Consider the following 23,375-nt stretch of genomic DNA (forward strand, 5'->3'; position numbering starts at 1 on the left):
GAATGTTCCAGTATGTTGCAACATTTAAGACCCTTTGCCTAAGCTTGAAAATGAGAGCCATTTATGCTCTGAATGTATTATTGTTTGTTAAGATACTTAAACACACTAACATTTAATTTCCTATACACGTAAAGTGTATTACTATGCAGCAAAGGAGGTGTTTACTAGATGTAACTTATTTAATGTATCTTGTGCATTTGAACAATCGTTGTTAAACCACATGTATCTTTGTTAATCCAGCCTTACTGTGTCATTCACACAATGTTTAGAATGTGTGGCTTTCTGCCTAAAACCTTATAAAAGATTATGGGCCTAATTATGAGTTTGGCAAATGGGAACACCCGTCTGCCAAACTCCTGACAGGGTGGCCACCACTGTAGTGGCAACCTCCCCACCAGACCTATTATGACATTCCCGCTGAACTGATGGGTGGAAACTAAGGTTCCTGCCCTTCAAACCAACGGGAAAGTGGCAGCGGCATCGTCGCCGGCTTGTAAGCAAGCCAACGGCAATGCTGCTGCCCGCAGGTGCACCACCACCCTCGCAATGCTCATTGTCTGCACAGAAGACAGTGAGCATTGTGAAGGTGCTCAGCAGGGGAACCCCTGCACTGTGCATGCCCACGTGCATGGGCAGTTCAGGGGCCCCCCTGTGGCCCTCTGCACCTGTTATCCGCCAGCCTTTTCATGGTGGTAAAACCGCTATGAAAAGGCTAGCAGAGAACCGGCTCATAATCAGCAGGGCAGCGCTGCATGCAGCACGCCCTGGCTGATTGCGACCTGCACCCGTCATCAGCCCATTGGGATCAAAGATCCCTGTGGAGAAGGCGGTACCCTGGCAGTCGGACTGCCAGGGTCGTAATGTGGCAGTTGACCCACCACAGCAGCTGTGGTCCTGATCGCCACCGCAAGTCTGGCAGTCGAGTGAACACCAGACTCGTAATCAGGCCCCATGTGTTTGGGAAATGACCAGTATTTTGGCTTACTTCTTAAGGAGCAGACTCCGTGCTAGTCTTACTCCCTTTGTACTTTAGAGGAGTTTTCCTGCCTTCCTAACTGTTCAGACTCTGCACTAGTCAGTTTTTTGATTTATACTTCGACTTTCTTTGTCTTTTAAATTGAGGCAGACTCTATGGCAGTATTCTTGCTGAATTATATTTTGGTTTTGGTTGTTTACTTAATTTGGATGTAGACCTATGTTGATTCTCAAGCATTATTTAGTTTTGATTTAAATGCTCATTTTCAAAGATTTGAAAATCACATTTTTGCCTTCTGTGATGATCTTAAATTTGAATAAACCTTTATGGTTTTGACTTGAATTCTTATCTCATGAAGGTTTTATTAGTTAGTACTAGGTCTTATGAAGACAAGTGATTTCGTATGAAAAGGGTGTCAACCATATCAGCAACTGTAAGGCCTGATTGGCCGTATCGAGCATTGGATATTTCCACAGGAGGCTGGAGGGGTGGCAGTCGGTTTTGTTACTGGGGGCCCGTTTTACAGCAATGCTGTAAAATCGTCCTCCAGTAACAAAATCGGCAGGACTGGCAAGCATAATAGCTCACTTCTCACTCTCACTGCAGAGTTGTCCTATATTCTGCAGTTTTCAAGCAACAATACAAGTGTCAAAGTTAATATCTCTGGTGATTAATCTTCCTGCTGGAGAGACATTGGAGTTTTGACTATTGGCAGTTTTGACTCATCTGAAGTAGTGCAGAAGTTTAATATGACTGCTGCAACGAACGTGTACCATGCAGATTACAGAACTGTATTTCATGTTGATAGCTCAGTGGGTTAATGCTTCTGTCACAAAGAGCCTTTTATAACTTGTAGTTCATAGCTTACAATCATAATATAGCACAGTGACCTATGAAGTTCCTTCAAAGAGCTGCATACAAACTGCATGGTATAGGTTTGAAAGTTATGTTTTTTCCCTAGTCTTTCATTATCATAATCTTGCTAAAATTGGTTTATTTGGGCACAATTAAATTCTTATTAGGAAATCCAACTCCAAATACTGTGTGAGATTGTGAATCCTGAGATTGTGCTTCTCAAGACCAAACACTCATAAAAAATGCCTTCCTGTATCGATGAATTGTAAATCCTACACCTGGTATTCCCTTTTCTCTTATGTAACATTTTATACACACTGACTCACACACATATGATTAATTGTCTTGTATGTGTGTGTGATGTAAAGTGTCCTGACATCCTACTCTATGAAAGGCTCTGTAATACAAATAAAATATATGTGAGAGAGGGGCTAGGGAGAGATGGGGGGCACTGTTGAAGGGTGATAATGAGGGAATCCTTGAAGGGCCCCCAACAATCATTGTTTTATCCTGGTGCACTGTAAGATCCTCGTTTACTATGCTTTAAAAGCTAATACAATTGAATATATAATGAAAATATGTGTTGTACAATGCACCATTTTTGCTGTGTTTTCCTAAATTTTCTTTTTGGAACTGCCCTCTTGTAGTGGTGAGTCTTGTTTGCTGCACGTGCTTGCTATGCACCATACAGGACTGGCCTGACAAGATTTGCCAGGGCTCCTTTGGGTTCCCAGACTGGCTCGGAGCAAGAGGACAGGGGGAGCAGCTGTAATTTAGACAGTTAAAGGGGAATGGACTGCTGTATTTTCCAAACACTAGAATTTGACAGTATTTACTTGTGGTCTCACCGAGACTTGCATCAATGAGTAAAGCATGTGGTGACGAAGAGCTGGGTTTGGAACAATGAGTATTGCTCATAATAAAAATTACTCTTAATAAATTGCCTCATACAAAACAACAAAATTGACAATTGAAATGTTTCAGAAATGCCTAGAGATATACATTTTTTTAAATTTAAATTGTGGTTTCTCAAAGGTAATAAGCATGCAGAATAATCATACTGAAATGACTGTTTCTTGGACATAGATATCTGTTAATGTGGAGACTCATTTCTTTTACTGTTTTGCTAGGTTACTGTGATTGCATTCGTCATCGATGCTGTTGTAGCTGGTTTCAGAGTCTTGCCCTATGTATCTCCTCTTCTTCTCTGTGTTTTCCTACCCGTCTTTCCATTGCTTGCCTGCATAATGCGTGTAGAGGTAAGTTGTAGTTTCATTTACCGTAAAAGCAATTTTGGCTTTCCTATGTAATTTTAGAGAGATTTGCTTAGCATTACAGGGTCATTAGTTGGCCTCACAGGGTAGTTGGATTTATTGTACTTTAAAGGCCTCGTTTTGAGAATTCCAAGACAGACAAGTCATGAGCTGGATCGTCAATTGTGTGGATGTAGGTAATATGCTTATTCCATATCCATGATTGGTTGCATGTGTGTGAAAATGGCTATTGTGTACTGTCTGAGGTCTTCATCAATTCAGGAACATGCAATCAGAGAGGACTGGTGCATGGATTGCCCAGCTCAAGTATTGGTTCAGTATTTTATGTTATGGCACGAAGTGGTATATTGTTTTGTGAACTGTGGAGTGGTGTTGCGAATTCAGTGAGGTCCCGATGTATATCACATCGTCATCATCATTCTGAGGTAGTTTCAAATCCGATTTTGACTGGTGGTACCAGTCACTGGTTGAATCGAGATTACAAGTGAGGTTGAAAAACCACTTCCTTGTTTCAGTGTAATAGGAACTGATGCGCGTGCCAGTCTTACAAACAAAGGTTAGGGGTCTATTAGCTCAGCTCTTGGATTAAAGTGCAATATTCGATACTCTGGCTAAACACAAGAAACCACTCCAAAGAGGAGTTTTAACAAGCATCTAATAACTTAGTAATGTTATGATGTAATAAAGCACATTCTACAAATAGTGCATGAGCAATATAATGTAAAAAAAATGTAGCAAAATTCAACCGTTCAGTTTGCATTCGATGATCCACAGCCCAATAGAATCCTTTAACCGCACTCTGGCAGAGAAGCATGGCAATAGTATCTTGCTTTTACCCAGTGTTTAATTGGAGCCAGTGGACCCACAGGCACTCATTTTGAGGACCTGCACTTTTTTCCTCATCGGACATTTCCCGAGAGCAAAAGAGGAAAGAGTAAAAGAGAACAAGCATTGGCAATGCAATGGGTCTCGCGCTTGCTCGAGTTAGAGCCAGTAGCGTTGCTAATTCCTAACCGGACTTTTCTTTCCACATAAATTGAAAATGTAAAGTAAAACAGTTGACATAAGCAAGTCATCTAGTAATTAGAGGGATCTTTTTTACCCGCCACGTTATAGGTCTGACCTATAATCTTTTTTCTTAATTTGCAACTTGCAACGTTTCCCACTATAATATAACTAGAATAGGGACGCTTGATATTTATGCACCCTAGTGAGTGTGGGCTAGCTTGTGCACTATGGCCATGAAGTAAGCTCGTAGTACACACTTACCTTGGAAGTGTATGCAACCCTAAACCTTGCCATACAATTAAACTGACCACATTTCCTTGCTAAGGATGAAAACACTAGTAACACAGGGTGATCATTCTTTCGTTATACTGTCAGACAAAACAAGCACAGCTACCCGCTGTTGGAAAATGGGTTATTGGTAAGGGCAGGTAGGTACCTACACTTAACAATAGGCCACTAACCTCCACTAAGGTCCAGTTAGGTCTCAGTAAATTAACCCCAGCTCAACCCTTGGTAGCTTGGCAACGAGCGTCAAGGCTTAACTTAGGAGACAGAGTGTAAAGCATTCAAATATCACAAAACAGTAATTAAATAAAACACAGGAAACAGTTTAAAAATCCAAAACCAATTTATAAAAATAGATTATATTTTTATCCTTAAAATGACACCAAAACGAATAAAATCGGATAAGGGGAACCGGAGATATGAATTTTTAAAGAATTATTATATTTTTAGCCACTAGAAACAAAAAAGCGCCAATCGTGTCATCTGGTTGAACCTCGACCGGGGCAAAGTCAAAGTTTCAGGCCGACCGCGATGGAGCCCTGCTCGGCTACAGGCCGCGGGAGGCCTCAGTTAAAATGTTACCTTCACACTTAGTCTTTTTTTCAAAGATTTTCTTTATCGGGACGAACCAGCAAATCAGGCCGGGTCGGGGTTGAGCAAGCCGGCTAGAGTTGCCGCGGCGGGTCGGTCCCTCTATGGAGCTTTTTTACAAAAGTTGTCCAAACTTCTCCAAACTTCTGGGGCTTCTCCCAGATGTCCTTTTAAGGTTCTTTTGGGGTCCACAGCTCACCCCAAGGGTCCAGAAGTTCAGAGATGGTCCTTGGGGGGTGCGGACTACAACTCCCAGAATGCACCTGGCGCAAACTCCTTTTTGGCCACTGGACAGTGGTCAGCTGGTCGCTTTCTTCAGGAGTTGGTGCAGGGGACTCTGGATGGCAATTTTTCACCTGTAGCAAACAGGGAGTCCCTCCTTGAACCAGTTGAAGCCAGGCAAAGTCCTTCTTGTGGTGAAGCCCAAGTGTGCAGCTGGTGCAGTCCTCCTGAGTGCAGGTTCCAGGTGCAGGCCAGGGGTCCAGCAGGGCAGTCCTTCTTCTCCTTTGGTTCTTCCTTGTTGGAATCTGATGGGGATCTGAGGTGTGGGTGCAGGTCTGCCAGTTTTATCCTTGCTCCTGGGTGAAAAGCAGGGGGGTCCTGGTTCTCCAATCAGGTGCAGGGTCATTCCCCCTGTGATGACCACTTCCTGGGAAGTGTGGCAAAAATCAATCCCAGGAGGCAACATTCTCTAAAAATCCATCATGGCTGAATCTGATTTTTGGAGGTTACATCTGGCTGAGCCCACCCACTGGTGTGGCTAAAAATCATAAACACACCCCTCTCCTGCCCTCTCGTAATCTAATCAAGGGGGGCACCTAGTTGTCTGGGGTTGCAGGATGTAGGGGTGTTGCTGGTTGCTCCAAAAGTCCTTCTCTGCCTTTGAAGACCAGTTTGGCAGCCCTCCCCCTTCCTGCCTCACCATCTACTGAGGGGAGATTCCCTCCCACAGGCACATTCCTTTGTGTGAAGCCAGGCCACTTCACACCTCATCAAGGCAGCTTGGCCAAGCTACTAGAGCTGGCCAATCAGAGCACAGCAGCAAAAACAATGCAGGGCTGAAATGGGCAACTTTTCAGGTAAAGTTTAAAACTCTTTACCTGAACAATTTATATTAAATCCAACAACTGGAAGTTGTGGGATTTATTACAACAATTAATTTGATACCAAATTCTTGGTATGCATAATTTAAGAAGACTTTAAAAATTAAAATAAAGTCTCCCCATTCTAGCCTATGAAGGCCATTTACTACAATGAGGGAAAAACGAATTTGGCAAAAAGGAGGACTTTCCTACACCTGCCTGTTGCGTAAGCCACTTACTCTAAGAGACCTCTGCTGGCAGAGAGTGTCTGGTAGTCAATTACAAAGGTGTGAGGTGGACTCCCATCTATACAGCCTTGGTATTCGGCACACTTGTGATGACCACAGGCTTCTGAGCTGTACTTTTCCCAAAATATGATGTTGACTCACAGGTGTCTTGACTTTTATGCAAGCAGTTTTACAATGTACCTTTTCACTCATTCTAGAAGGTCAGAAGGACTGGTAAAAATACACTCCTTTCCCAGGCAGCATACTTCACGCATGAATATACATATTTTGATGATGAAATTCCTATCTCCTAGCTCATGTTCTGTGAAGCCTTCAGCACCAATTAAACAACTGCAGCTCTGTTTATAAAGACATCAATCACCTTCTTAACACCCTACTGCCTTCCTCTCACAACATTTTATCTGAGTTCACAATGGATTAAATACCAAGTAGAATATAATACAATTTCAGCTTGAACATTCAGCTCTGTTCTCAGATCAGGCACACAGTGCTTACTTTTAGCCAGTGGTTGCAGGTGAGGCCCACAGCACTCATTTATGAGGACTGGCACTTATTTTTCTACAATCTTTGCCTCAAAGCAGGAGAGAGAAAAACACACGAGGGGGAGAGAGAATTGGGAAGAGGAAAACGGACAGAGAAATAAAATGAAGGAAGGAATAGGGCAGGGAGTGTCTGGTGGTGGATTAAGGTGGTATGAGATAGATAAAGGTCCTCATTAGGAGTTTGGCAGTCCCACCACAGGACTGCCAAACTCACGGGGAAGACAACACTGCCCCCCCACCCTATTATAAGGTTTCCTCCGGTCTGGCTGGGCTGACCTGCGGAGACCTTGAAATAGAGCATTCCTGCCGGTCAGCACTCGGGTCTCCTAAATGAGCAGAGTGCTATCTCGTAGCACAGAGGGGGCCAACTACCAACATGGGCATGTGCAGTGCAGGCACCTCCCTGTGGCCTCTAGCACTTATTCTCTGCCGGCCTTTTCATGGCAGGGTCCCCTCCATGTAAAGGCTGGCGGAGAACAGAGTTGTAATCAGCCAAGCGGCGCTGAGTTCAGCACCGCCCTGGCTGACTACAACCAAGACCGCCATCACGCCATTGGTTTCTGTGATCCTGGTGGGGATGGCAGTCTTTCGGTGGGTCAGCCCTCCTAACTCATAATGTTGCAGTCGGACCGCCACAGCCACAACAGTCCAACTGTGACCGTGAGGCTGGCAGTCCTAGGACCACCAGACTCTTAATGAGGCCATTTGTTTGTTACAGGAAAATTAACTAATGTACTTTGCTTCTGAACACCTTAGGCTGTTTCATACACCATCTCTTCACAGCTGCATTCCCATTGTTTCCCACTCCCTGGAATTTCATGAGCAATAACATAGTAAAATCAGCAGGATAATAACAGCTGAAAAATAATACACTTCTGCAGAAATTGAAAATGAAAACTGTTTGACTTTTCATCCTTGGCGTCGTCTCCCTTAACTTTTTGCCTCTGTTCCATAGGTTGTTGATGTGTGCTAGACTCTGATTGTACTGTTTTTGTTACTCTGCTAACCAGTGCTAAAGTGTAAGTGCTCCTTTACAAAATGTGTATGTGATTGGTGTATCCATGATTGGCATATTTGATTTACTAGTAAGTCCCTAGTAAAGTGCACTAGAGGTGCCAGGGCCTGTAAATCAAATGCTACTAGTGGGCCACCCACATAAGTAGCTCTGTAATCATGACTCAGACCTGCCATTGCAGTGTCTGTGTGTGCAGTTTTACCTGTAAATTCGACTTGGCAAGTGTACCCACTTGCCAGGCCTAAACCTTCCCTTTTCTTACATGTCAGACACCCCTAAGGTAGGCCCTAGGTAGCCCAAGGGCAGGGTGCAGTGTATGGTTAAGGTAGGACATATAGTAATGTGTTTTATATGTCCTGACAGTGAAATATTACTAAATTCGTTTTTAACTGTTGCAAGGCCTGTCCCTTTCATAGGTTAACATGGGGGCTACCTTCATATCTGATTAAAGTGTAGATTCCCTTTGGGAGCGGATGGACACATGGAGTTTGGGGTCTCTGAGCTCACAATTTAAAAATACATCTTTTAGTAAAGTTGATTTTGAGATTCTGTGTTTGAAAATGCCACTTTTAGAAAGTGAGCATTTTCTTGCTTATACCATTTCTGTGACTCTGCCTGTTTGTGGATTCCCTGTCTGGGTCATTTTGACAGTTGGGCTGGTTGCACCTCACACTAGACAGTGACACAAGGGGAGCTGGGGTGTAGCCTGCATATCCTGATGAGCCATCTGTGCTAGGAGGGAGAGGAGGAGTGGTCAGTCACACCTGAAAGGGCTGTGCCTGCCCTCACACAATGCAGTCTCCAACCCCCTGGTGAGTGTCTGGGGCCTGGCCTGGGCAAGGCAGGATTTCACACTCCAAAGAGACTTTACTTTGAAGTAGGCCTACTTCAAAGGAGAAATTGGGTATAAGAAGGGCACCCAAAACCACAGACTTTAGAAACACTTCTGGAACCAAGAGGAACCTCTGCCTGGAGAAGAGCTGAATAGCTGAGGAAGAAGTGACTGTGCTTTGTGGAGCTTTCCTGCAGTGCTGCTTCTGCCAGAGTAAGAGGGAAAAGACTGGACTTTGTGTGCCTTCCATCTTGTGAAGAAATCTCCAAGGGCTTGATTTAGAGCTTGCCTCCTGTTGTTTGAAGTCTCAGGGACAACAAAGACTTCTCTCTGCCAGCAGCTGGAGTCGCTGGAGAGACTCATGCTCTGACAAGTGGTGCCCTATCCAGTCCCTGGGCCCTTGAAAGGAAAGCTGGTGGAAATCCAAGGAAATCGACTTCGGACCGACGCCGCTGCTGTATCCGGTGACGCCGCCTGCACCCGGCGCCGTGACCTTCGCTGGAACGCGACGCTCTTCGCAAGCCCGACGCCGCGGCAACCCCGCTGAAGTCTGCGACTCCGTGGAAGTCGCCGCACCACGTTGTGACCAACACCGCTCGAAGTGCACGGATTCAACGTTTCGCACAGACGCCGCGATCCCCGACTTCGCGCATCGGCTTGTTTTCCCTCTTCACCAAAGGTACTGTACGTGGGGGTCTACGCGACTCCGTGTCCGGCACCGCTGGTGTCGGCTTGTTGGGAACGACTCCATCACGACGCCGTGTTAACACCTCATCGAAGCATTTTTGTTTCTAAGCGCTATGTTTTAGTTTAATCTTTAAAAATTCATAACATGACTTGTGTATGTTGGATTTTTGTCGTTTTGGTCTTGTTTTGTTTAAATAAATATTTCCTATTTTTCTAAACTGGTGTTGTGTCATTTTGTAGTGTTTTTATTAAGTTACTGTGTGTGTTGGTACAAATACTTTACACCTAGCACTCTGAAGTTAAGCCTACTGCTCTGCCAAGCTACCAAGGAGGTAAGCAGGGGTTAGCTGAGGGTGATTCTCTTTTACCCTGACTAGAGTGAGGGTCCTTGCTTGAACAGGGGGTAACCTGACTGTCAACCAAAGACCCCATTTCTAACAAAAACAATGATTCCCATAGTTGTTCATAATTTCTCAAGGTGTTGCTCAGTCTAACTGTGGAATTCCCATACATCAGCTATTTGGTATGGCCAGGAGAGGAATTACTGCTTTCATGTGCTCGGGCCTCTCAGAAATGTAACCCGAAGGTTCAAATCCTAAAATCCATAATCGAGATCAGAGATATATGCCTACAGATGGGTTAAAATTGGGAATAGTGGTGTATTACCATGGTCATGCAAAAATGCATGGCATATGCTTGAAATTATATGTTTCTACACATTCACAAACTCCCTTTATGGTGTTTCTGATCATAAAATCATACATAAATTTAGTCCTCAAAAAACCGAAGAAACAGAGAATCACACTCAGTTAACCCCGCTCACCCCCTTGGTAGCTTGGCACAAGCATGCAGGCTTAACTTCAGAAGCAATGTGTAAAGTATTTGTACCAACCCACACAGTAATACAGTGAACCACTGCAAAATGACACAACAGAGGTTTAGAAAAATAGTCATTATTTTATCTAAATAAACAGGACCAAATATGATAAAAATCCACGATACACAGTTAAAATATGAATTTAGCACTTAAAAGCACAAAAATAGTGCCTAGAAGCACAAATACTGCAAGTTGGTATTAAGTAGTGTCGTGACAGAGTCGTTTCCTACAATGGGACACCAATGGTGCCGTTTATGGAGTCGTTTGACCCCCAGGTACAGTACCTTAGCAAGCAAGAAGAAAACAGGCCGGTGCATGGAGTCGGGGTGCGAGGTGTCGCTGCATCCGATGCGGCGTCAGTTCTGGTGTAACGGGACAGAAGGGGAGAGGTGGTGCGCAGCGTCGTCGGGTCTTTACTGCAGAGCGGTGGAGGTGAAGCGGTGTCAGTTGCGAAGTTGGTCCCTTGGTTCCGGCAGGTACGAAGTCCAGCGAAGTCACGATGCTGTGGGGGAGACCTCACGGGGTCACGATGATGTCACAGAGCTGCAGGCACTGCGATGGTATCGGATGTCACAGACGCCAGACTTACAACACTCCAAAGTCAGCAAAGTCGGGCAGGATCAGCGGCTGCAGCGACACAAAGTCTACAGGGTCGTCGGGGTCGTCTCCCTTAGACGAGGTCCACGGCCTGGGGGCAGGCGACGTTGCGTATCCGGACAGCGGCATCCTTTGCGAAGTCGCACAGCATTGTCTGGCGTTGTTACACAGGCTTTTCTCCAGAAATTCACTTCCAGGGCCCAGGAACCGGAATGCACCCTCTGGCAAGCTAGAGTCTGCAGCAGGCAGACTCAGAACTGGTTGGTGAAACCTTTGCTGTCCCTGAGGCTTCAAAACAGGAGGCAATCTCTACTCCAAGCCATTGGAGATACCTCTCAAGCAAGACTGCACAACAAAGTCCTGTCTCTGTCCCCTTGCACAGGCAGAGGCAGCAACTGTAGGATAGCCCAACACAGCACAGTCACAAGCCAGGGCAGCACTTCTCCTCAGCTCTTCTCCAGGCAGAGGTTCCTCTTGAATCCTTGAAGTAATCTGATTTACAGGGGTTTTTGGGCCAATACGTATATCCCTTTCTACCTTTGAAGTTGGCAAAGCAAAGTCTTTTTTGTTTGCAAGATCCTGCCTTGTCCAGGCCAGGCCCCAGACACACACCAGGGGGTTGGAGACTGCATTGTAAGAGGGCAGGCACAGCCCATTCAGGTGTTAGTGTCCACTCCTCCCTCCACTCTAGCACAAATGGTTCATCAGGCTATGCAGGCTACACCCCAGCTCTCTTTGTCTCACTGTCTAGAAGGGAATCACAAACAGCCCAAATGTCAAACTGACCCAGACAGGCAATCCACAAGCAGGCAGAGTCATAGAATGGTTTAAGCAAGAAAATACCTACTTTCTAAAAGTGGCATTTTCAAACCAACAATCTAAAACCAACTTCACTAACAGATGTAAGTTCAGAGACCCCAAACTCCACATTTCTGTCTGCTTTCAAAGGGAATCTGCACTTTAATAATATTTAAAGGCAGCCCCCATTTTAACCTATGAGAGAGATAGGCCTTGCAACAGTGAAGACTGAATTTGGCAGTATTTCACTGTCAGGACATGTGGAACACATCAGTACACGTCCCACCTTTAACATACACTGCACCCTGCCCATGGGGCTACCTAGGGTCTACCTTAGGGGTGCTTTACATTTATAGAAAGGGAAGGTTTAGGCCTGGCAAGTGGGTACACTTGCCAAGTCGAACTGGCAGTTTACAACTACACACACAGACACTGGAGTGACAGGTCTGAGCCATATTTATAGGGCTACTCATGTGGATGGCACAACTAGTGCTGCAGGCCTACTAGCAGCATGTGATTTACAGCTCCTCTGCACCTTCTAGTGCACTCTACTAGGGACGTACTAGTTAATCAAATATGCCAATCATGGTTAAACCAATCAATAATACAATTTACTCAGAGAGCATATGCACTTTAGCACTGGTTAGCAGTAGTAAAGTCCCCAGAGTCCTAAAGCCAACAAAAACAGGTCAGAAAAAATAGGAGGAAGGAGACAAAAAGTTTAGGGATGACCCTGCAAAAAGGTCCATTTCCAACAGCCCCAATTAGGGAAAATTAGTCAGTGGTACTAGCACCTTCATGGAGACGCTCAGTGACGGTCCGATGCCAAATTTAAGCAACATGACCTGGTAACTTGCCAAAACCTCTAAGAATAGCATAACATGAAGAGAGGCATCCGCTATGTAGATGGATGTGAAAAACTCTCATTGCACAAGTGTTGGAATGATCTCCTAGAGCATTTCCTTGTATTTGTTTCTGACAAAGGGTGATCTCCAGACTGAAACAGTAAATTACCTTCTCCTCTGTGCATTAGTACCCCTCATCTCAGACCAGTCCGGAAGAGAATTTAGAATTATAGGACTGGTTCAGTGTTCATTCATATGAAGCAGACCCTGTCTCATTCTGCACAGGACTACTTGCCCTTCGGCAGTGCCTCTCTGCTTCAGCAGGGCTAACTCCATCTGCAGGCTACAACAAAGCTTAAAGACAAGTAGAAACAAGCATTTGCAATATAATAGGTCTCACATTTGCTTGGGTTAGAGCTGCTGGCATTGTAAATCCATAACTGGACTTTTCTTGCCACACAAATTGGTCAACCCTGCCTCATAATTTTGTCTTTTCCTGCCATATAATTCAGTGGCTCTGCATATAACTAAAGCACTTCAATTTATTTTCTTCCTCTATCTGCAGCAAAAAGTGAAAATGGTGCCAGTTATGATCCTAATTTAAGTCTGCCATGCTAATTCCAATAGAATACCACTTTCTCGATCCCACCATCAGAGTTGCTGGCTGGCTAACTGGCTAGTGGCTGCACTTGTCACATAATCCATCATTTTCTGCATAGTTTCCAAACTTAAAATAAGTTTATAAAAAATTGTTTATGTCTCAAATTGTTTACAAATTACTAAAAACGCTGCCACACTTGTTGCAGCAGAACAAGGGCACATGTGTTTTTGTGCACTTGAATGTGCACATTCACACCCACAGGCACATGAACACATGCATGCACACACATCATCTCACATATAATGCAGACAAATGAGCGCATTCACACATACAGAAAGTCAGAAATGTGCAATTAAGCAAGCACATAACTTTATAGTGAAGTATTTCTATAACTGCGTTGAAAGCAGTAGTAAATATTTTGGATCATTAAGGATGGCTATAGCAACTAGTTTGTGGCGACTTTAGCTTTTGACTAGACCTGCTCATAGGATTTACTCCCCCTCGCCGTGATGGCAGGGCAATGCCCCTTTTGCCCTTTAGCACAAACCATCCCTGGGTTATGTGACGTGTTACTGGGGGTAGCCAGAGCTCACACACTTTTCCTGACATGTTTTATTCCTCTTCCAATAGCTAAGCATCTCTTTTATGGATGAGGCAGCCCCTGTGCTTCTGAAATGCCAACGTTTAGTTTAGTAGTTATATTGGGCAAATAAAGAGAAAACAAGCATTTGCTCGAGTTAGAGCTATTAGCGTTCTAAATTCCTAACTGGACTTTTCTTGTCACATACATTGAAAATGAAAAGTAAAACAGTTGACATAAGCGAGCTGATTGAAAGCGCCACGGCCGCCATTAGTGTGAGTGCAAAGGAGAGACATAAAAGGAAAAAGAAGTTCACTCGCAGTCAAACGTATTGGCAAAAATGCAATTATGCATTTGGCAGGGTCGATGGCCAAAGCGGTAACCAAAATGCCCCAAGGAGGAACAAACATAAAGCATTTACCAATGATAACAAAGGATTTTTGAAAGGCAAGCCCATGAACGAGTGATAGTACTAGATGTGCGCTTGGCGTGGTGAAAAGCCCACAGATATATTACAACACGTCACAACGCTTGCGCACTCAACGTAAAAAACTAGAGATACCGAATTGCCTTTTGAATGGCCTTTCAATCACCATTTCTGAAGCTAATGCTTTATGTGAATCATAGCAAACTACTGTACGCATTTTGCATTTCATAAGTTTAGATAACTTTACAGATAGATTATTCTATGCCTTTTATTGAAAACATAGTTCATAATTCCTTAGAAACCTGCCAAAATAGTTGCAAAATGCTTTTGAAAGATGTGAGTAGGAAATGTGCGGGTGCAGGTGTGCCTACTCAAGTTTCATCAACATCTTCATATCAACATATGCGCCGGAACATCAATGTGTGTATTTCCCTTTTACAACGAAAGTTGCGTTTCTTCCGCTTCCCAGATATCTGTTTTGTTAACATTTTCTCGCAGCTTTTTTCCTGGGATGAACTGCAGGATATTTTAGCTTGGTCATTGGCACCTGTTTGTGAAGGCGAGAAAGAGTTGTATATATGAATGCCAAGTAGTGGTGCTCCAGTGTTGGAGCTGCTTCTCTTTGTTTGATATTTGCTACCTCTGACATTCCTCTTGCTACTTTTGGTCTTAGGGGGGATGAAGGCAACAGAGGGAAGGGTAGGTAATCAGGGCTCTTTTATCCATGTACTCACTGTAGATTCTATTTCTGGTCCTTTCCCAATCGTTTCACCAAGCCATAGGAGAATTCTGAGGTTCAGAGGATGTAACATGGCACATGGGGTCAACGCTGTGATGTCATCAGAAGCCAAAGGAAGTCAAAGTATGCAAGATGTCACTTACGCTGGCCCTAGCAGTTTGGGGATTCGACATCCATAATTTTACACCCTGATTGCTATTAGTATAGAGTGCTGCAAAAGCAAATGTAATGCGTACTTGTAGGAATATCACCTATATTTTCATCTTTATTCGTGGGTGCTGGCATGTAAAGTTTCATACCTACACATTCGCACATTCATGTTGCTTTATGCTGACCATTCATTTAGGTGAACATATATGTTGTTTTATAATACAATGCGACATTTTCCCCTGTGTGGAGACTCTGCGCCCAGGCACTTTTCTGCACGTTTTTTACTGTCGATCCAGTTAAGTCATCCTGGAGCAATTTCTTGGAGACCTTCTTAAAACACAACTTTATAGTGGTATGTTGTAGTTTAATGTTGCATCTGGGTATCATAAATGCCCGCCATCTGATTTCTTTGCAGACCGACACCTACGCGCTGTGATAGAAAAATGAATAAATTGACTATAACTAGAACAAATCAAGTCCTTGTCCACAAATATAACGTTTTTTAAAGGGCATGTTGACTGAAAACACAATATCCTGTTCCTGCATGTGTGCAAATACCTAGTGGGAAAACACAAACAACACAGCTGCAAAATAAATTTGATTAATATGACTTCGCCTGTTACACCGTGTTAGCCTTTGTTCATTCATGAATATTCCATGGCCAAGCTGCTAAGGTCACCGCCTTCCAAAGTTTCAGACCTCCTAACAAATTCTACGCCTGCACTTCAGGAGATCTTGAAGAGCACAGAGCCACCCATTGCTGACCCGTGAGTCAAATCCAATTAATGGCTACATGGCAGCGTACCCCTCAGTTCGAAATTCCAGGCTTCCCGCACCACCATGTCAGTTCGTGTGGTTATTGCTGGCAACCGCTACAATAGGATGATGTGCAAAGCGATATAACATTTTGAGCTTTCCTTTCAGTCTTGGGTCAGTCACCATTCCTTTAATATCTTCCCATTTATTCTACAGCGTCTGGAATTTGAAGATTTAGGCCCATATTTATACTTTTTGGTATAGTATAAATATGGGCCTTACTGTGCTGTAGGGTAGGTGTTAAAAGTTCGGCGTTCTCAGCTTCTCACAAATAGAGGATTCAAGCTCAAAATCTCAGTGTAACTTTCTGTTGGTAGGGGGCATTGTGCCTTTTCCGTGAAGCACTAATCACTAGTACCTCGCCTTGGATACAGCGATTTAATGTTTGTCTGTCTGTGTAATGACTATAAGAGAAAATGCATTTGCTTTGCAGAGGGTCTCGCATTTGCTTGCGTTAGACCTATTAGCGTTGTAAACTCCCAACCGGACTTTTCTTGCCACATAAAATGAAAATTAATACAGTTTAACATAAGCGAGCCGACGGCCGCCATGAACATTAGCGTGGAGGAGACACATAAGAGGAAAAATAAGTTTGCTCGCAGCCAAGCGTATGGGCAAACGTGCAATTAGCCATGTAACAGGGGGGATGCCCAAGGTGCTAACATAACTGCCCAAGGAGCGACAAATGTGAAACATTTGCCAATGATAACAAAGGATTTTTGAAGGGCAAGCCCATGAGTGAACGTGATGAGCGTGAACTGGGCATGGTTAAAAGCCCAAATAGATAACTACAGTCAGAAAAGCAGCTCTTATGCGCTGCTGTGCTCGACCTAAAAAGTATGAAAGCTTTTTTGTTTTTTATCGAGGATGGGGAAGATTCAGAAGAAGGTTCGAAGTGATGGAAGGGATGAAGGGGTGGCGGAGGAAAGCTGAATAGTTTCTGGTTCAGTTGTGAAAGCAGACATAGCTATAAAGATTACTGTCAGCTTAGCAAATGAGGGAAAGCCAAGCTGCCTTTCTATTTGTACATCCTTTATGTGAACTAAAAGGCAGGGTGTCTCTCATGTTTGCTAAACTTCTACCATATTTTAACCCCTTCGCTGCCAGGCCTTTTCCTCCTCAGGTGCCAGGCCTGTTTTTTGGCTATTTGGGGCACTTCGCGCTTAGGTCCTCATAACCTTTTCCCCTCATAATCTACCTATGCCAAATTTGCGTCCTTTTTTCCAACATCCTAGGGATTCTAGAGGTACCCTGAGTTTGTGGGTTCCCCTGGAGGAGACCAAGAAATTAGCTAAAATACAGCGAAAAGTTTGTATTTTTTTAAAAAAAATGGGAAAAAAGGGCTGCAGAAGAAGGCTTGTGATTTTCCCCTGAAAATGGCATCAACAAAGGGTTTGCAGTGCTAAAATCACCATATTCACAGCTTTCAGAAACAGGCAGACTTGAAACAGAAAAATACATTTTTCAACACAATTTTGGCATTTTACTGGGACATACCCTATTTTTATTGTACTTTTGTGCTTTTAGCCTCCTTCCAGTTAGTGACAGAAATGGGTGTGAAACCAATGATGCATTCCGGAAAGCTAAACATTTCTGAAAAGTAGACAAAATTCTGAATTCAGCAAGGGGTCATTTGTATAGATCCTACAAGGTTTTCCTAAAGATGAAATAACAGCTGAATTAAAAAATATTGAAATTGAGGTGAACAAAAACAGCCATTTTCCTCCACGTTTTGCTCGGTAACTTTATCCTGAGATGTCAGATTTTTGAAAGCAATATACTGATACATCTGCTAGATCTTCTGGTTGTGGGTATACATAGGGCTTGTAGGTTCATCAAGAACCCTAGGTACCCAGAGCCAATAAATGAGCTGCACCTTGCAATGGGTTTTCATTGTAAACCAGGTATACAGCAATTCATTTGTTGAAAAATAAAGAGTGAAAAATAGGTATCAAGGAAACCTTTGTATTTACAAAATGGGCACAAGATAAGGTATTGAGAAGCAGTGGTTATTTGAACATCTCTGAATTCTGGGGTGCCCAGACTAACATGTGAATTACAGTGCATTTCTCAAATAGACGTCTTTTTTACACACTGTCTTACATTTGTAAGGAAAAAATTTATAGAAAAACAAGGGGTAATAGCACTTGTTCTTCGATTCTGTGTTCCCCCAAGTATCCCGATAAAAATGGTACCTCACTTGTGTGGGTAGGCCTAGTGCCTGTGACAGGAAACACAACATGGACACATCACATTTTTACATCAAAATCTCATGTGTTTTGCAAAGTCCCTAGCTGTGGATTTTGGCCTCTAGCTCAGCCGCCACCTAGGGAAACCTACCACACCTTTGTATTTTTTAAAACTAGACACCTAGGGAAAACCAAGATGGAGTGACTTGTGGGGCTCTCACCAGGTTCTGTTACCCAGAATCCTTTGTAAACTTCCAAATTTGGCAAAAAAAACACTGTTTCCTCACATTTTGATAATACAAAGTTCTGGAATCTAAGAGGAGCCACACATTTCCTTCCACCCAGCATTCCCCCAAGTCTCTCAATAAAAATGGTACCTCACTTGTGTGGGTAAGCCTAGTGCCCGCGAAAGGAAATGCCCCAAAAGACTTTGTGGACACATCAAACTGATCAAATACAAAACTACCTGTTTTTGCAGGGGGAGTGGGGGGGCACCTTCATTTTTGGTCCTGGGCTCAGCAGCCATACCAAACCCAAAATTTCTGAAAACTAGACACCCGAGGGAATCCAGGGAGGTGTCACTTGCATGGCTCCCCCTGTGTTTTCTTACCCAGGAATCCTCAGCAAACCTCAAATTTAGCTAAAAAATAAAATTTTCCCCACATTTCTGTGTGGGATCACCGCACCAGGACAAAGTTCCTACCACTCAACATTCCCCCCAGTCTCCCGGTAAAAATGATAGCTCACTTATGTAGGTGGGCCAAGTGCCTGTGACAGGGAAGAGACAAAAACATGTAGAAATTGACGGGGAACCAAGTGGGTCCAAAAGGGCAGTTTGAAAAAAAACAACTTTAGGCTGACAAGTGGGGCAGAAATTTTATCAGTATAGATCCGACAATGCTGGGTGGTAGGAATTTTGTGAGTTTCCGCAGATTCCAAAAGGTTTCATCACAAAAATGTGGGAAAAATGTGTGATTTCCAGCAGAGTTTGAGGTTTGCAGGGTATTGCGTGTAAGAAAATGGTGTGGGTGCTTGTGAAGCACACCACTTTGGACTCACCCAGATGTTTAAATTTTCAGATGCGTTTAGATCTTGTGGATTTTTCTACATGGCAGCATCACAAAGTCTAAAATGTGCATCCCTCACCATTCCAAGTGAGACGATTTTGAGAGTTAGACAAGCACTCATGGCCAAAATGTAAAACCAAAACCCAAAATAATCAAATGTCCTCTTGCTTGCCGTGGCATAAGATGTTTTAGTGTGCAGGGGAAACCTGAAAGACTGTTACCCCCTTCAGTTGGGGAGGGGGCATAACCATGCCCATACTGTTGGTAGCCACCACCCCACTAAATAATAATAAATGGCCTAAAACAAATTTGCCCCCCCCCCCACCAGGGGAGCCACCCTTGCCTAAGGGGTCGCTCCCCCTGTGTGACATTGACCCAAAAAAATATCCCTGGAGTTTAGTGGTTTCTACGCCCCTTGGGGGCAGATTGGCCAAATAAAAATAGGTGGATCTGCCCCCCCCGGGAGCAGAAATGGCCTAAAAATATTTTGCCCCCAGGGGAGCGACCCTTGCCTAAGGGGTCGCTCCCCACATCCCAAAAAAATAATAATAAAAAAAATTATCCCTGGTGCCTAGAGGTTTCTGCACCCTCGGGGGCAGATCGGCCTAATTACAATAGGCCGATCTGCCCCCAAGGGGGGCAGAAATGGCCTAAAAAAACTTGCCCCCCCCCAGGGGAGCGACTGTTGCCTAAAGGGTCACTCCCTGTGATTGAAATTGACCACAAAAAAAAATCCCGGGTGTCTAGTGGTTTCTGCCCCCCTTGGGGGCAGATTGGCATAATACAAATAGGCTGATCTGCCCCCAAGGGGGACAGATGTGGCCAACAGTAATGTGCCCCCCTGGGGAGCGACCCTTGCCCAAGGGGCTGCCCCTCAAACAAAACACACACATGCACATACACCAATCCTTGGTGCCTAATTGGTTTAAGTCTCCCAGGGGCAATTCTGCCTAAGAAAAATAGGCCGATCTGACCCAGGGGGGCAGAAATGGTCTAAAATAAAATTGCCCCCCCAAGGAAGACATCCTTGTCTAAGGGGTGGCTCCCCATTAGTAAAAAAAAAAGAAAATCCCTGGTGCCTAGTGGTTTGATCGGCCTAATAAAAATAGGTTGATCTGCCCCCAAGGGGGGCAGAAATGGCCTAAAATAAATTTGCCTCCAAGGGGAATGACCCTTGCCTAAGGGGTCACTCCCCGTGTCTAAAAAAATAAAAAAAATAAAAAATGATCCCTAGTGCCTAGAGGTTTCTGCACCCGCTGGGGTCAGATCAGCCTAATTACAATAGGCCGATACGCCCGCAAGGTGGGGGCATAAATGGCCTAAAACAAACCCTCCCCCCCCCAGGGGAGCCACCTTTGCCTAAGGGGTCGCTCTCCCTGCGTGAAATTGACCAAAAAAAATATCCCTGGTGTTTAGTGGTTCCTGCCCCCAAGGGGGGGCAGATTGGCCAAATAAAAATAGGCGGATCTGCCTCCCTGGGGGCAGAAATGGCCTAAAACTATATTTTCCCCCAGGGGAGCGACCCTTGCCTAAGGGGTCGCTCCTCACATCCAAAAGAAATAATAATAAAAAAATTATCCCTGGTGCCTAGAGGTTTCCGCCCACCCGGGGGCAGATCGGCCTAATTACAATAGGCCGATCTGCCTGAAATGGCCTAAAAAAATTTGCCCCCCCAGGGAGCGACTCTTTCCTAAAGGGTCACTCCCTGTGAGTAAAATTGATGACAAAAAAAGATCCCTGGTGTCTAGTGGTTTGTGCCCCCCTTGGGGGCAGATTGGCATAATAAAAATAGGCCGATCTGCCCCCGGGGGGACAGACATGACCTAAAGACATATTGTCCCCCCCAGGGGAGCTCCCTTGCCTAAGGGGTCGCTCCACACATCTAAAAAAATAAAAGATAAAAAAAACAAAAAAATCTTTTGTCTAGCGGTTTTCTAACTAGAATAGGCCGATCTGCCCCCGGGGAGGGCAGAAAAGTCCTAAAAATAATTTGCCCCACTGGGGAGCGGCCCTTGTCCAAGGGGCCACTTCCCTTCTGCATATAATTAAAAAAACTCCCTGGTCTCTAGTGGGCATTTCTGCTGCCCAATCGCATCACGATCGGGCTGCAGAAATGCTGAGAGACATCAAAAGAAAGTAAGGCCTTTCCTATCCTTTGATTCCTCTCTCGCTCCCTCCACGTGATTGGTGGTGGCAGCCTCTGATCACACGCTGACGTCATCAGACACCATGTGGGGGGGTGTCATGGGGGGTGGGGGTGGAAGGGGAATCGATTCCCCTTCCATCCCTGCCCAGGGTACGGGGGTGCCAGGCCCTCAGGGGGAGCGCTAGCGCTTCCCACGAGGGCTGGTAGCAGGACGTAATGGTTACGTCCTGGGCACCCGAGGGTTTAATGCTATGCCATGTTTGCACTTAATACAAAGTTTAGGTTTCTTTTGTTTGTTGGTGCTTTTGTGCAAATTAAAAGATGACTGCAGGTGCAGTGCAGCAATGTTTAAAAATACTATTGAATGTCAGAGTGAGAGCACTTTACCTAAAATTGTGCCTTTCACCAACTACTCCCCCAGCGAAGCTTTTCTGTCAGTTTTTGCAGATTACAGCGCTCACCTTGGAGTAGTGTGCTTCACATACTGCATTCTGTTGCAAAACACAGGCTCAGCTTGTAACACGGGGGAGGATAATTTGATGACTGCGAGCAGGATCTGAATGAAAGTGCTCTGGTTGCGGCCTATCTTCGAGCATGTGTGCTGCAACAGAAACCGTCAATTTAAGTTATTCATACTTAAGGCTTTTTTGTTTTGTTTTTAAACTGTATTTATTGATTTTCAAAATAAAACAAACAACAGTGACATTAAACAGTCGCACATTCTGTATCAATGATCATTGTGACAACAGTTGTTCATGGAGGCATCACAGCAATTTCCGTCAGCGATATTACGTTTGTCAGAACATGAGCCCATGTAGTCAACACTAAAGAACTAGGAAAATTACATAAAACACATGGAGTGTGGCCAGACACAGGCCTATCAGGATAGTTAAGAAAGGTTTGAGCAGGCTAGTGGTACAGTCTAAGATTCGGGTGAATGTGTTAAGCGGTAATCCCGCAAAGGTTGTCATATAGCTTTAGGTCTCGACGTGGGGGGGTTGTAGAGTAGCAGATATTTCTCTGGTAGTGTTACAATAAATCAGACTGTTCATCCATGCCTTAATTGTAGGCCATCAACTACTGCTGCACCAGAGGGCCAGTTCATGTTTAGAGAGTCGCAGCACGATTGCGGTGTATCTACGTGTCGACAGAGGTATGTCGGCCACATACCCCAACAGTGCCATCAGAGGGACGGGGTCTAGTTCAATTTCCATCATTGATGAGAGATTTGCAAATATATTAACCCAATATTGGTGAATGGTGGGGTATAGTTCGGTTATGTGAGCAAAGCCTGGATCAGGCCTACCACATTTGGGGCAGTTGGATAAACTGGTGGGGTCAATTTTTGCATACACCCAGTGCAGAAATTTAAAGTGGAGTAGTTTATGATGGTGATTCTGGGATATAAGCTTGGTTTGCGTGCAGCAGAGGTCCCAGACTTTATCGTGGAGTGGACATCCCAAATCGGCTTCCCAGCTGCCCCGTATCCACCCATCATGGGTGTGTTTCAAGACCATGCAGTTTCTATACAGTCTAGAAATGGTATGTCAGCAGTAGATTTCAAGGTTGTTAGTGGGGTGAAGCCATCGGGGGCAAAGGGATATGAGGAAACGCCTGATCTGAGAGCAGCGTGCATCCGTCTAAGGATAAAGAGATCTATAGGAGTTGCTGTAGCAAATATAGGGTCTCCAGAGTGCCTCAGGACATGCCCGTTAAGGAAGAAATAGTCAAGCATAGTAAAATTAAGTTTTAGGAGGGTGCGTTGAAACACTTGTTCCTGGGTAGGCGGAATACAAGGGTTATGAAGCAGCAAGAGTGAAAGAAAGTATAGGGGGCCAGTACCCAGCAGTCTGCCCAGCAGTCAATTACGTTTTTGCCATGCCCATCATGTGGGGGAAAGAGGCTGTATGTCATCTGGGTCCAGTTTAATGCCTTGTGGAAGGAGGGAAGATAAGGGGATGGGATCCTTCTCTGGCAGGAGATGAGAAACACTAGCGTCTGTGTGAAACCAGTGTTTAGTGAATGGGCTTGGCCTGCAAGATAGTAGATTTGGAAATCCCGCACTCCATAACCACATATTTCATATGGTAAAACCAAAGTTTCCCACTTAATCTGCGGTTGCCACCCAGCCCAAATCAAACGGATCAG

At 44.5% G+C, this 23,375-nt stretch overlaps 1 protein-coding gene across 1 annotated transcript in view; it reads left to right on the top strand.

The window, feature by feature from the left end:
* LOC138245863 (ATP-binding cassette sub-family A member 9-like) overlaps nucleotides 1–23,375 on the top strand; it is a 2,236,336-nt gene that overhangs the window by 1,431,596 nt on the left and 781,365 nt on the right. Inside the window, exon 26 of the mRNA XM_069199841.1 lies at nucleotides 2,962–3,090. Within this exon, the coding sequence (XP_069055942.1) occupies nucleotides 2,962–3,090 (129 nt within the window). The remainder of the gene's footprint in view (nucleotides 1–2,961; nucleotides 3,091–23,375) is intronic.

The sequence above is a fragment of the Pleurodeles waltl genome, chromosome 7 (assembly GCF_031143425.1).
Source record: "Pleurodeles waltl isolate 20211129_DDA chromosome 7, aPleWal1.hap1.20221129, whole genome shotgun sequence".
NCBI classification, from domain to species: Eukaryota; Metazoa; Chordata; class Amphibia; order Caudata; family Salamandridae; genus Pleurodeles; species Pleurodeles waltl.